Source organism: Phytophthora infestans, genomic scaffold (genome assembly GCF_000142945.1).
Source record: "Phytophthora infestans T30-4 supercont1.60 genomic scaffold, whole genome shotgun sequence".
NCBI lineage: Eukaryota > Oomycota > Peronosporomycetes > Peronosporales > Peronosporaceae > Phytophthora > Phytophthora infestans.
Genome location: NW_003303699.1, coordinates 719,018 through 732,421, shown reverse-complemented (window position 1 = coordinate 732,421; position 13,404 = coordinate 719,018). Strand labels below are relative to the sequence as shown.

Here is a 13,404-nt window from a genome sequence, read left to right as displayed (position 1 = left end):
CGTACCGGCTGATTGTTGGAAGTCGATGAGTCTTGACTTCATCTCTGGGCTTCCCGCCGACGGACACGGCAACACCTGATATTTGGTGTTCGTGTGTCGGCTGAGCAAGATGGTACATCTTGCTCCAGTTCCCGTCACTGTAACGGGCGAACAAACCGCAAGGTTGTTCGTCGATGGCGTGTTCCGCTATACGGTCTCCCGGAGACGATTGTCTCGGACAGAGGCCCGCGGTTCACTGCAGCGTTTTGGAAAACGCTGTTCCCTTTACTGGAAACTCGTCTGCAGATGTCCACTGCGGACCATTCGCAGACAGACGGCCAAACAGAGCGCGTCAATCGAGTGCTCGAGGACACTCTGCGCAGTGTGTGCGCGGCAGCGCCACGTACGTGGTCGACGCAGCTTCCAGTTGTTGAGTTTGCGCTCAACAACGCGGTGCACGCGTCCACGGGGTTCACGCCGTTCTACTTGAACGGCTTCCGCCACCCCAGAGTGCCTCTCACTCTTCGAGGAAACACTGACTCCTCTATTCTAAGAGAGGGAGAGGCTCGGAAAGCCCTTTCCTCCCAGGTCTCGGATGTGAGGCCAGTTTCGCTGCGGAAACAGGTGGAATCCTTTATGGATACCAAGCTGAACATTGTCAGCAGGGTCCGCGATGCCATGGCAGCGGCCCAAGATAAACAAAAGGAGTACTCGGACAAACAAGGAAGAGGAAACTTAAGTATATTTGAGATTGGTGACTTAGTGTTACTAGACACGAGGAACCTACCTCTAGACACTGTTAGCTCTGTCGGCAGCAACAAGCTGAAGCACCGCTTCATCGGACCTTTTGCAGTCCTGGCCAGACATGGTGCGTCGTACACCATCGACCTTCCAAAGTCATCGACGACGCACCCGACGTTCTATGTCGGACGTCTTAAGCGGTACTTTGATCCGCAGGGCGTTGCTGACTCGCAGTCCCCCCTTGACCCAGCTCCTCGAAGCGAGGGCCGGTCACAGTCGTCGACGAGGGCGTCGGAGCAGGCACCCAAGCCTCGGTCGGGACGGCAAGGCTGCGGTCAAGACCGTACGCCGGAGGGGCTCCATACGAACGGACCCCGGCACCATACGCCGAGTACGCTGAGTACGCCGGGTACGCACCATACGCGTACGTCTGGGAGTGTGCCGCAGGCGGCTCCGGACGTGGCAACAAAGCCTCGATACGTCGGTTCATGCGGAAGGCCTCGTCAAGATCGGACGAAGAGGCCCGGCGATCCACCCGCAGGTGCAGGCTCGCGACCTCTCGCTCCACCAGGTCCAGGCGACCCCAAGACGAGCGAGCTCGCCCTGATTCCGGCCTTGGCGGCAGCATTACCGCCAGTCCCAAGGCCAAGTGCAATCTCAAGTACGAGGACACGTTGACGGAGGCGGTCAGCCTTAGGGTCCCGTGTCGGACCCGCAGTCGGAGCACTCGGACGAGAGTGGCTCTCGGGAGGCGCCGAGTACTCGTACTCGTACGAGGGCACCTCCTCCCCTGCTTGACCGGAATGGAGAAGCCCACTTCCACGTGGAGCGGATCCTCCAGGAGCAACGGTGTCGCGGCAAGCGACAGCTCCTCGTTAAGTGGAGAGGTTATGCCCACTCCGAGAACTCGTGGGAGCCAATTGAACGGCTCCTGATTGACTGCCCGAAGGCTGTCGCAATCTGGGAACAGAAGCGGCGGCAGCTTCATAAGTAGTCCGGGGCTTCTTGCCCGAACGGGGTACGGTCGATGAATACATACCGTACCCGCGCTCATCGTGAGCGCTAGAACCCGCGCGCTTCAGGATGTCCCTTGGCAGCATACGCTTGCTGATCAAGTGGGCAAACCTCACACGAAGATCACGCTGGTCCAGAATGTGGGACAGCTGCTGATCTTCATGGAGTTCCCATAACTCCGTGGGCGAGTACTTGAGAGTCTCCATCCACGCCAAGAACCTGTCCTCACAAGAACTCCACGTGGGACAGCTCTCGGGCATAACCCAGGGGTATCCCCAAACAGGATAGAGACCACCCCGGCTCTCGGGCTTCTTACGACAAGTCGTGAAGTCCTTAAGGGGAGTGCGGTGTGGCGCGAGAAGCACACACCGAGCAGCCTCCAAGTTGTCGACGAACAGCTGTTCTTTCTGAACAAGGGCTCGTTCATAGATGCCCCTAGAAGTGTGGCCGCCCACAAGGCCACGAGGAGCGACGAGAACCTCCAAGAAGAGGTCAGCCCCAGAGCTCTCCTCGGGAGGCCAATACCCTCTTGAGTTGATGGCAGCTCCCTGGCTGACGGGTGCCGCCACCGAACCCCCACGCACACGCTGGGCATCTTGGAAATCCTCCTGCTGCTGGTCGAGGTCATTCGAGACCTCCCGGGGCTCAACGATAGCACCCTCCTCTTCCTCTTCTTCCTCCTTCTCCTCCTCTTCATCCGAGGAGCCGAAGAGACTCTGATAGGAGCGTCGAGTCTTCTTCTCATCGCGGAGTGGAGACTTAGAGGCGGTACGCTTCTTTGAGGGCTTGGCGCCTTCGGCTTTAGAGGCCTTAGCGCGCGCAAGACCCTCGGCAAGCAAGAGACGTTTGCGAGGATTCTCTTCCGCATCGCCACCGGCTTTGGGAGCGCCCTTAGCCTTAACGTCCGGACTCTCAGAGCGCACAGAGGTCCTGGGACTGTGATCACCGTGTTCACTAGCGGGCGATTGCACGCTGTCATCTTTGTGCTCACTGGGCACTGGGCTGTGCCCTCCCACAGAGCCCGCAGGAGCATCATGAGTGCTCTCGGACTCGGCATCGTCTTCACTGCCCGAGTTGAACTCACGTTCTATGAACCGAGGGTTCGGACGATTGTCTGAAGACGAGGGCGACGGACTGCGGCGCCTGCTTACGCGCTTGTCCACAGCCGCGTCACCCGAGGATCCGATCGCCTCGGAGGCCACCTGAGTAGCCTCCTTGAGAGCAGAGCCTTTGCCGTGAGGCTTAGTGCTCTTGGCTTGCGCCTTACCGGCAGCAGCCTTGGAGCGTGTCTTAGCACCGCTCTTTGCAGTGCCACGAGGCATGATAACGGTCGAAGTGGAGACCTAGACGAAGAGCGCACAGGTTGCTGCTCGAGGCTCTAACTGTGAACTGAGCCTCCGCCGCGCTCGCGCGGCCAAGTCGATGGTTTTCGACTTTGAGAATGAGAGTTTGTGACGAACACCCTCTTCATTCTGATTGGTCGGTAAACCGAACCGAAGTGGGGGAGGATGTAACGGGGTACGTAGCCCTAACTGTACCCTGGTTACATGAAGTGTGACACTTCACACTTCAGGAGTATGACACGTCATACTCCGGGATATTTGGTACAAGGTACCAAAGTCGTTCAAAGCCAACCATTGGTTAAATGATATTGCATTTCTATAGGTAACTTATAGTTTGTATTAAACCCAAACTTAACCTACCTACAAATATACTCAGTTTACAATCTACCTTATTTAGGTCACTTCGCTCTCTTTAATTAAAGAGGGGACCTGTGAACTGCCGTTCACTGAGAGTTTGTATACGCTCGGAAGATAACTTCCTCTAGCGCAAGGTGCTGTGTGACCCCGTCACAGAACAGGACCAAAACGGCAAATTTGGTCGGAATTCACAATATTTCAGGATAATTGCAATGTATTATTGAAGGCTATCGAATTTGATCAGTCAATTTATTAGATGTTAAATGGTATAGGCCCAACTCTCATAATCTGGATTAAATTTACAAATTTTAAGTCACCTATAAAAAAGCAATGTCATCAGCCAACAGTTGGCCTGGGGCGACCTTGGTACCGTGTACCAAATATCTCGAAGTATGACGTGTCACACTTCATGGAGCTAGGGGTACACTTAGGACTACGTACCCCGTTACATCCTCCCCCACTTAGGTTCGGTTTACCGACCAATCAGAATGAAGAAGTGTACGTCACAAACTTTCATTCTCAAAGTCGAAATACATCCACTTGGCTGCGCGAGCTCGGCGGAGGCTCGCTTCACAGTTAGAGCCTCGAGTAGCGGTTGAGCGCTCTCCTTCTAGGTAGCCACATCGACTGTTATCATGCCCCGTGGCACTGCGAAGAGCGGTGTAAAGACACGCTCCAGGGCTACTGCCGGAAAGGCGCAAGCCAAGAGCACTAAGCCTTACAGCAAAGGCTATGCACTCCAGCAGGCTACTAAGGTGGCCTCGGAGGCGATCGGCTCAACTGGTGACACGACTGTGAGCAAGCGCGTGAGCAAACGCCTCCGTCCGTCACCCTCGGCCTCCCCTGACAATCGTCCAACCCCTCGTTTTGCTGAACGTGAGTTCGATTCGGCCAGTGAGGACGAGACCGAATCCGGGAGCACTCACGATGCTTGTGTGGGCTCCGTGGGAGGGCACAGCCCAGTGCCCAGCGAGCACAAGAACGACAGCGTGCAGTCGCTCGCTAGTGATCACGGTGATCACAGTCCCAGGACATCTGTGCGCTCTGAGAGTCCGGCCGTCAAGGCTAAGGGCGCTCCCAAAGCTGGCGACGACGAGGAGGAGAAACCTCGCAAGCATCTCTCACCTGCCGAGGGTCTTGCGCGTGCTAAGGCCGCTATAGCCGAAGGCGCCAAGCCCTCTAAGAAGCGCACGGCTTCGAAGTCTCCACTCCGCGAGGAGAAGGAGACTGGGTACTACCATCGGGGTCTCTTCGATTCTTCGGATGAAGAGGACGAGAAGGAAGGGTAGAGAAGAGGGTGTTATTCTTGAGCCCCGGGAGATCTCTAACCGACCAGCAGCAGGAGGACTTCCAAGCTGCCCAGCGCATGCGTGGGGGTTCGGTGGTGGCACCCGTCAGCCAGGGAGCTGCCATCAACTCAAGAGGGTATTGGCCTCCCGAGGAGAGCTCTGGGGTTGACCTCTTCCTGGAGCTTCTCGTCGCTCCTCGTGGCCTTGTTGGCGTCCACACGGGTCTATATGAGCGTACCCTTGTGCAGAAGGAGCAGTTGTTTGTTGACAACTTGGAGGCGGCTCGGTGTGTGCTTCTCGCGCCACACCGTATCCCTCTTTAGGATTTCACGACGTGTCTTAAGAAGCCCGAGAGCCGGGGTGGTCTCTACCCTCTTTGGGGCTACCCCTGGGCTCTCCCCGAGAACTGTCCCAGCTGGCGTTCTTGTGAGGACATGTTCTGGGCTTGGATGGAGTCTCTCAGGTACTCACCCTCGGAGTTACGGGAACTCTATGAAGATCAGCCGCTGTCCCGCATCCTGGACCAGCGTGATCTTCGTGTTCGGCTTACCCACATGGTCAGCAAGCGCATCCTGCCAAGGGACATTCTGAAGCGCGCGGCTTCTAGCGCTCACGATGAGCGCGGGTACGGAGTGTCGTCAACGTCCGTACCCCGTTCGGGCAAGAAGCCCCGGACTACTTATGAAACTGCCGCCGCTTCTGTTCCCAGATTGCGACAGCCTTCGGGCAGTCAATCAGGAGCCGTTCAATCGGCTCCCACGAGTTCTCGGAGTGGACATAACCTCTCCACTTCACGAGGATCTGTCGCTTACCGCGACGCCGTTGCTCATGCAGGATCCGCTCCACGTGGTAGTGAACTTCTCCATTCCGGTCAAGCAGGGGCGGAGGTGCCCTCGTACGAGTACGAGTACTCGGCGCCTCCGGAACCCTACTCTCGACCGAGCGCTTCTCCTGCGGGTCCGACGCAGGGCCCTGAGATTGACCGCCTTCGTCAATGCGTCCTCGTACTTGAGAACGCACTTGGCCTTGGGACTGGCGGTAATGCTGCCGCCCAGGCCGGAATCAGGGCGGGCTCGCTCGTCTTGCGGGTCGCCTGGACCTGGTGGAGCGAGAGGTCGCGAGCCTGCACCTGCGGGTGGATCGCCGGGCCTCTTCGTCCGATCTTGACGAGGCCTTCCGCATGAACCGACGTATCGAGGATCTGCTGCCACGTCCGAAGCCGCCTGCGGCACACTCCCAGGCGTACGCGTATGGTGCGTACCCGGCGTACTCGACGTACTCGGCACATGGCTCCGGGGTCCGTTCGTACGGGGCTCCTCCTGCGTACGGTCTTGACCGCAGCCTTGCTGCTCCGCCCGAGGCTTGAGTGCCTGCTCCAACGCCCTCGTCGACGTATGTGGCCGGCCCTCGCTTCGAGGAGCTGGGCTAATGTGGGTCTGCGAGTCAGCAACCCCCTGCGGATCATAGTACCGCTCAAGACGTTCAACGTAGAACGTCGGGTGCGTCGTCATTGATTTAGGAAGTTCGATGGTGTACGACGCACCATGCCTAGCCAGGGCTGCAAATGGTCCAATGAAGCGGTGCTTCTGCTTGCTGCTGCCGACATAGCTGACAGTGTCTAGCGGTAGGCTCCTCGTGTCTAGTAGCACTAAGTTCCCCACCTTAAATGCACTCAAGTTTCCTCTTCTATGTTTATCAGAGTACTCATTTTGTTTGTCCTGGGCCGCTGCCATGGCAGCGGACCCTGCTGATAACGCTCAGCTTGGTATTCACAAAGGATTCCACTTGTTTCAGCAGCGCAACGGGTCCCACATCTGAGACCTGGGAGAAAAGATCTTTCCGTGCCTATCCCCCACCTAGAATAGAGGAGTCAGTGTCTCCTCGAAGAGTGAGAGACACTCTGGGGTGACGGAAGCCGTTCAAGTATAATGGCGTGGGCCCCGTGGACGCGTGCACAGCGTTGTTGAGTGCAAACTCAACAACTGAAAGCTGCGTCGACCACGTACGGGGTGCTTCCGCGCACACACTGCGCAGAGTGTCCTCGAGCACTCGATTGACGCGCTCTGTTTGGCCGTCGGTGTGTGGATGGTCCGCAGTGGACATCTGCAGACGCGTTCCCAGTAAACGAAACAGCGTTTTCCAAAACGCAGCCGTGAACCGCGGGTCTCGGTCCGAGACAATCGTCTCCGGGAGACCATGATAACTTCACAAGGGCATACTTCATTGCCAGGAGCTCCTGGTCGTGGACAGGGTAGTTCCGTTCGGCGGCTTTGAGCTGCCTGGACTGGAACGAGATGACTCGTTCATGTCCAGCCGTGTCGGCCTGCAGCAGTGCACAAACGATGGTGTAGTCGGAGGCATCGCAGACGACGCTAAACGGCTTCGTCTCGTCCAGCAGGGCCAGGACAGGGGCCTCTTGGAGACTGGCCTTGATGCTGTCAAAAGCATCCTGGTGCTCTTGCTCCCAGCGCCAGTCGACGTCCTTCTGAAGGAGGCACGACAAGGGCTTAGCGAAGCCCGCGTACCCTGCCCTGTACTTGTGAAGGTAGTTGGCCAAGCCAGACCACTTTCGAAGATCCTTCTGGGATCGGGGCGTCGGCCATGCTGCTATGGCCTTGACCTCGTCTGGGTCAGCCCGAACGCCCACGTCGCTTACGAAGCAACCGTGAACCATAATCTCTGGTGACGCGAAGACGCACTTGTCGATGTTGGCGTAGAGCTTGTTTGCTCGAATCACGTCCAACACTCGATGGAGGTGCCCCAGATGCACCTCCATGGCCGTATTGCCTCCCTCGACACGGCTATGGACGAATATGTCGTCGAAGTACGTCTGTACGAAGGTACACAAAGAGCGGAACAATTGCGTCACCAGGCGATTGAACGTCGCCGGGGCGTTAGACAAGCCCTGCGGCATGACGAGCCACTCCCAAAGCATGCCGCTTGGAGTGCTTACCGCGGTGAGCAGGATGTCGCTCTCTCGCATCAGGATCTGGTAGTATCCGTCTACCAAATCCAGCGCACTGTACAGTACGCTCCCAGCCATGTTGTTTATCAACACATCATTTCGTGGAATTGGTGTTTGGGCCGCCACCGTCGCGTTGTTCAGCTTGTTACAAGCATGAACTAGACGCCACTTTCCGTTCGGCTTCCGAACGCAGGAAGTCGGCGTCGAGTGCGGGGATTTCGACTCCCGCACCATGCCTGCCTTCGCTTTCGCGGCGAAGAAGGCATCAATGACCTCGCACTGTTCGCACGGGAGAGGCCATTGCCTCGTAACACAATACTTTGTGCCAGCCACGAGATTGTTTTCACGCCGTACGCCTCGATCCGGTGGGAGTTGGGTCGGTGGGTGTTTGTTCACCACGTCCGCATACTCCGTCACCAAAGGATACATCGGATCCTTGAGGCTCTTAAGAATCTCAGAACCCAAGCGCGCCTGACGCTGCTTGTTTAGGTCTTCCAGGACGTTCTCGTCCAAGACAGAGGAGGAGTTCAGCTCCTCCCGAGTGGTCTCAGGTCTCATGAGCACCATCTCAGCAATCTCTCCAGCCTTGAGGCTGGCCAGGAAAGCCTCAACCGTCATTTTCTCGAGGTTCAGTATCTCTGCAACCTCTGGCAGCGGTTCCAAAGTGGACACCAGATGCCTTGACGGGTAAACCTGTCTCGCCATCGAAAGATGTGATAACACTCTTCCACCGGCCTTGTCGGAGGAGCCCGGGCCCTAAACTCCGAGTCGCTTGAAGCGACGTCGATCGGAACGAAGTTCGGATCCGACTTGAGGCGGCGGCGGCGTCTTTGTCGACGGCGTCTGTGACGGGGAGCTTTGCTGCCCACGTCTAGGGATGCCGTCGCTACGACATCCGAGGCACTCGTGGCCTCGTGTGGTACTATGGAACCCACACAGGAGCGTGTTCGACGCCTTCCTCTTCAGTTAAGGTCTGGGCGACCGCGTGTGGCACTGTGTTACCCACACAGGAAGCGTATCCGACGTCTTCCTCTTCAGTTAAGGTCTGGGCGACCGTGAGTGGAACTTTGTTACCCACTCTGAACACGCTGTTCTCAGTGTTCATGACAGCTGCAGCTGTCTGCGGAACTAAGTTACCCGCCTGTGGACCTAAGTTACCCACTTGGCCAGCGCCTCTTCTGGGTGCTGCCACCATCAAAACATCCTCGGAGTCGTCATATACGTCGACGACTCCTAAGCATCTGCCGGATGCTTTCGTACCCTGGCAACCCTTGCGGGCGCCCCGGGGCCTGACAGAGGTAAGAACATGACTCACCAATGCTCTGTCGGACTGCGCAGGGCGACTGGCACCGATTGCCTTGCCTCGCCTGTCGGCCCAGGGCTCGTGCTTCTCAAGCCAGGGCATGCCCAAGATCATATCGTAGGGATCCATGTCGAGAAAAGTAAACTTTTCGAGGCTGTCAAAGTCTTCAAACTTAACGGCCAGATCCACTTGGACGTTGGGGACAGTGACGACCTTCCTGTCGGCCAGTCGCACTGACACCATCCCATTGCCCTTGCTTTCTCTCAAAGTATCGGACAATTTGTTGCTATTACGAGCAACCGTCTGGCGGTGTGCGAAATTCTTCGACGCCCCAGAATCGATTAATATTCTAAAAGGGTGATCGTATCCCCGTACACATCCGTGTATTACGAGCAACCCGCCGCTGCTCTTCGCCGATTCGAGAGTGCAAAGACTCTCAGGGGCCAAGTCCCCGTGGTACGCGCCACCCGCGCACCCATCACGAAGACTTAGTTCTTCCCCAGTAGGGCGCCCCGCCCCTACTGGTTTCCGGTGTTCCCCTGTCCCCGGGATCATGGCTTCTGCCAGCGACCCTTGAGGACGGGCTTGGGGAAAGCCCGCCTGCGAAGTCTTTCCGCGGGACAGTCGCGCTTGAAGTGGCCCATCTTCCCACAGCCGAAGCAGCGGATGTCACGCTTTTCGGCGGACCCGAGTTCCATGGGGACTGGTCCTTTAGGGCTCGTTCGACCGGGAGCTGACAAGGATCTCCCAGGCCACGCTGAGGCCGGCGTACGCGCCTGGCGATGGCTGTACTCTTCTTGAAGAGCCACTTGAATCGCCTCTTCAAGGGTGCTTGACTGCACCCGGAACAGCTGAGTGCGTGCGGGGCCCACTCGAAGGCCGTTCATGAACACAGTCACCTTGATGTGTTCGTTGAGTGGGTTTCCCACTAGGGACGCCGTGAGCTCCCGTATCTCTTGCACATACTCGTGCAGTTCGCGTCTTCCTTGTTTACACGCGAGGAAGCGCGAACGCTGGCGGTACTCGTAGTTCGCCGGGAGGAACGCGGCTCGGAGCTGCTCACACAGCTGAGACCAGGATGTGAAACATCCAGGGGATGTCGCTTCCCGAGTGTACACCCAACTCTTAGCACGACCGCTAAGGTTGGAGAGTGCAAAAGCAACACGAAGTTGCTCGGGTCGAGATCAGAGCCGCGTCCATCGCGAGCTCTACTTCTCGGACTCAGAAATGAAGGTTCTCGCCTTCCTTCCCTTCATACGGCTTAACCTTCAGCCGTATTGGCTTCGGGTGAGGCGGATTTGCTTCCGCCGCCGGAGCCTGCAGGCTTTCCCGCACATGCGCGATGAGGCCCTGCTCGTACATGCCAAACTCATTGACGCGCTCGAGCTGCTCGGCCGGTGTTGACACCACCAGGCTCTGCAGGGCCTCCATCCCGAAGATGCTGCCATCTTCCGAGCCGATTCGAACTGAGAGTCGTTCATATGGGAGAAGTCGTTCCTGTCCATGGCAACGAACTTCGGAGAGGTTCAGGTAGTCTACCCGCGGTGGCGTGGATTGACTACGAGTGCTACCAAGTGTGACGGGGTCACACAGCACCTTGCGCTAGAGGAAGTTGGCTTCCAAGAGTATGCAAACTCTCAGTGAACGGCAGCTCACAGGTCCCTTTTACCTAAAGGGAGCGAAGTGACCAATTTAAGGTAGGTTGTAAGCTGAGTATTTTTATAGGTAGGCTAAAACTGAGTTAAATATACAAACTATAAGTCACCTATATAAAAGCAATGTCATCAGCCAATGGTTGGCCTCGGGCGACCTTGGTACCGTGTACCAAATATCCCGAAGTATGACGTGTCACACTTCATGTAACTACGGGCACACTTAGTCTCGTACACTGATCCCACGACTCCTAGGATTAGTATGTCGTCGATATAGGATTTGAAAGAACTTAATCCGCTTTCTTAACAATCGATGACATATTCGGATCCCCCGCAAAATTTCACTCTAGAGTTGCCAATAAAAGAAAAATCGAACTCAACAAACGGCTGCAACGAGTACATCTGCTAACTTGTAAAATAGGTTTTATTGCTGGATCATTTAGCTTCGATTTTCTTAAATAATCTTCGTTGCTTCCTAATAGCTAGCTTACGGCGTAAGGCTTACGCTACATGTATCATACCTAGTGCCGTGGGAAGCATTTACAATCGTATCAGCTGTAATCCAAGCGAGGTGACATTAAACTTTTGTATTTTTCGACTGATTGTAACTAGGCCTCCGTCCACTTTTTCCTAATACTGGCCATTTCGACAGCATCACAGGCCGCGGGGTACGCAGACCCGATGTGCCAAGAGGTTGACGTGGAACTTGTCCTGTGATCCTTGGGAGGATGGCGCACCCCCCTGCCTCGCTGGACCTTGGTACCATTGGCATTTTCTGTTGATGTTGCTTCATTTGTAAATTCATTAGTTGGTATGTGGAGTCTTCGAGCATGGCCGTTTGCTTTCGCACCACCGTTTGCAGCCTTAAAACCATTCGTTGAAGCTCGTCCATCTTGGCATCGTGGTCACGTAGAGTCTCTTCAACCTGCTGCTGGACCAGTTTCTTGATCTAGTCCACTGCCTCTTTCTTCATCACCTTTCGGCGGCTTTTGCTGGATGAAGGGGCACGAGAAGGTATAACACTTTCCTCATTCTGCATTTCCGCCTCAATAAAGCGACAGTGTACTATTTCCTTGACAGCATTCAGTCGCCATTGTTCTTGCTCATTTGTCAAGACTTTGTTGCATATTCCGACGTTGCTCTTCCTCTTGCTTGGATCTTTGCGTAAGCTGTCGACATCCGTTTCCAGCTTCTCGCCGGAGTTGCTGCATTTTTATCCTCTCTCGGGCTTGTTGGACTTCTCTCTTCGCTCGCTTAATTTGCACGCGTCTGCACCAGAGGTATGCCCATCGCAAGCGAGCCCATTTTTGAATAGTAGTTGCCGCATCCTTTTCTCGTCGAAGGGCTGTTTTTCTCTTACTGGTACGCTGTCTTGAATACGCACGTGCTACCCACCTCTGAATGCGAGCCGAAGCGGTCATGCTGAGTTTTCGCTGATCCCAATTCCTGGCACGCTCGCAGTTATTCTGAATGACAGCAGCATGTCTTCGATACGCTCTGGTGATCACGTTAGCAGCTGTGGTCTCTGCGTCTGGTCTCTTTGTGGCGAATTCTTCACCTGTCTGCACTCCCCCCTTCTTCTCAATAGTATCGGATATTTTGTCAACTTGACCCTCGTCAGCCTCTTGGCATTTGGTCACATGCATATCGCCCTGTAGCTGTGGAGCTGTCTCCTCTTCGTCTTCAGTATCATCCTCATTTCCATTGTGATTCACATCAACTGCATGTTGGCCCAAATGTTCCTCCTCGTCGGTGTCTTCGTCATGTCCACGTTCCCTCCAGCATTTTCGATGCCTCCGTCTTTCTCGCTCTGCCTGCACACGATCGTAATTGACCACTGGAGATTCATCAAAGGAACAGCACGACTAAACAAACCTGCCGCCGAGCATCTCGCACCGCTTGGCTTGCTCTCTCGGCCTGCTCCAGATTTTGCCGCAGCAGAAGAATAGCTCCGCGGTTATCAGTGCGCGTTTCTTCCACCTTGTCGTCTTCGTCACCATCTTCGATCTCTAAGGTGGCAAACCCTTGTCGAAACTGTAGCTCAATTCGCTGCCGTGAGCTCGCAGGAGGCCGTGGTGTTCTGCCTGCATCAACTAAGCTTTTGGCACTCTGCATCTTAAAAACAGTCCTTAATGCTTGCACGTAGTTCGATGGGAAGATACCAATGACATCGGGACTTTCCACGTTGTATCCAGACCACCATCCGTCATCCTGTACTTGCAGCACTCTTAAAACGTCACCTTCTATGAATCTCAACTCGTCAGATTCTACACGTCCAATAAAGAAACATAATACAGCCAGTGTCAGTCAATACCATTACATGTATTAACATTTGAGCCATGGCATTGGAACGGAAATGGCAATCGAATACGTTCAGGTTCGTAGTCGTAAAGTGCTGTGACCTGCATACTCCACTTGCGGTCTCGGCGGAGCTCCCCCATTATGACACGCAAACTTTGTTCAAAAGGCGCGTAAGTCTGAAATAGCATCGTGTCAGTTATTGTAGCACGCACAATAGCAAAAAACTACGGGATCACCTGATCCCGTATTTTTTTTTATCCATCACCACCATTACGGTGCCGGCGTGAAGGTTTCACGTTGAAGCTCTTGGGCAGGAGCCTTTCACTTTGGGTTGTCGCCAATTACTTCAATAAGCCCATTGGAGAGCACATTCACTACAACAGAGTGGATAAGGAACACCTTGTTATTTAATAAATGTACGACCATCAAGTCACGCATAAAACGAGACCCCCATAGTATT

General features: G+C 55.2%; 1 protein-coding gene across 1 annotated transcript; it reads right to left on the bottom strand.

The window, feature by feature from the left end:
- Positions 1-12,491: 12,491 nt before the first annotated feature.
- Positions 12,492-13,084, bottom strand: PITG_17629 (uncharacterized protein; the record flags this gene model as incomplete). The annotated part of the gene is made up of 2 exons (XM_002896451.1): positions 12,492-12,910; positions 13,015-13,084. 2 exons carry the CDS (start codon positions 13,082-13,084, stop codon positions 12,492-12,494), a joined length of 489 nt encoding a protein of 162 aa, XP_002896497.1.
- Between the last annotated feature and the right edge of the window lie 320 nt (positions 13,085-13,404).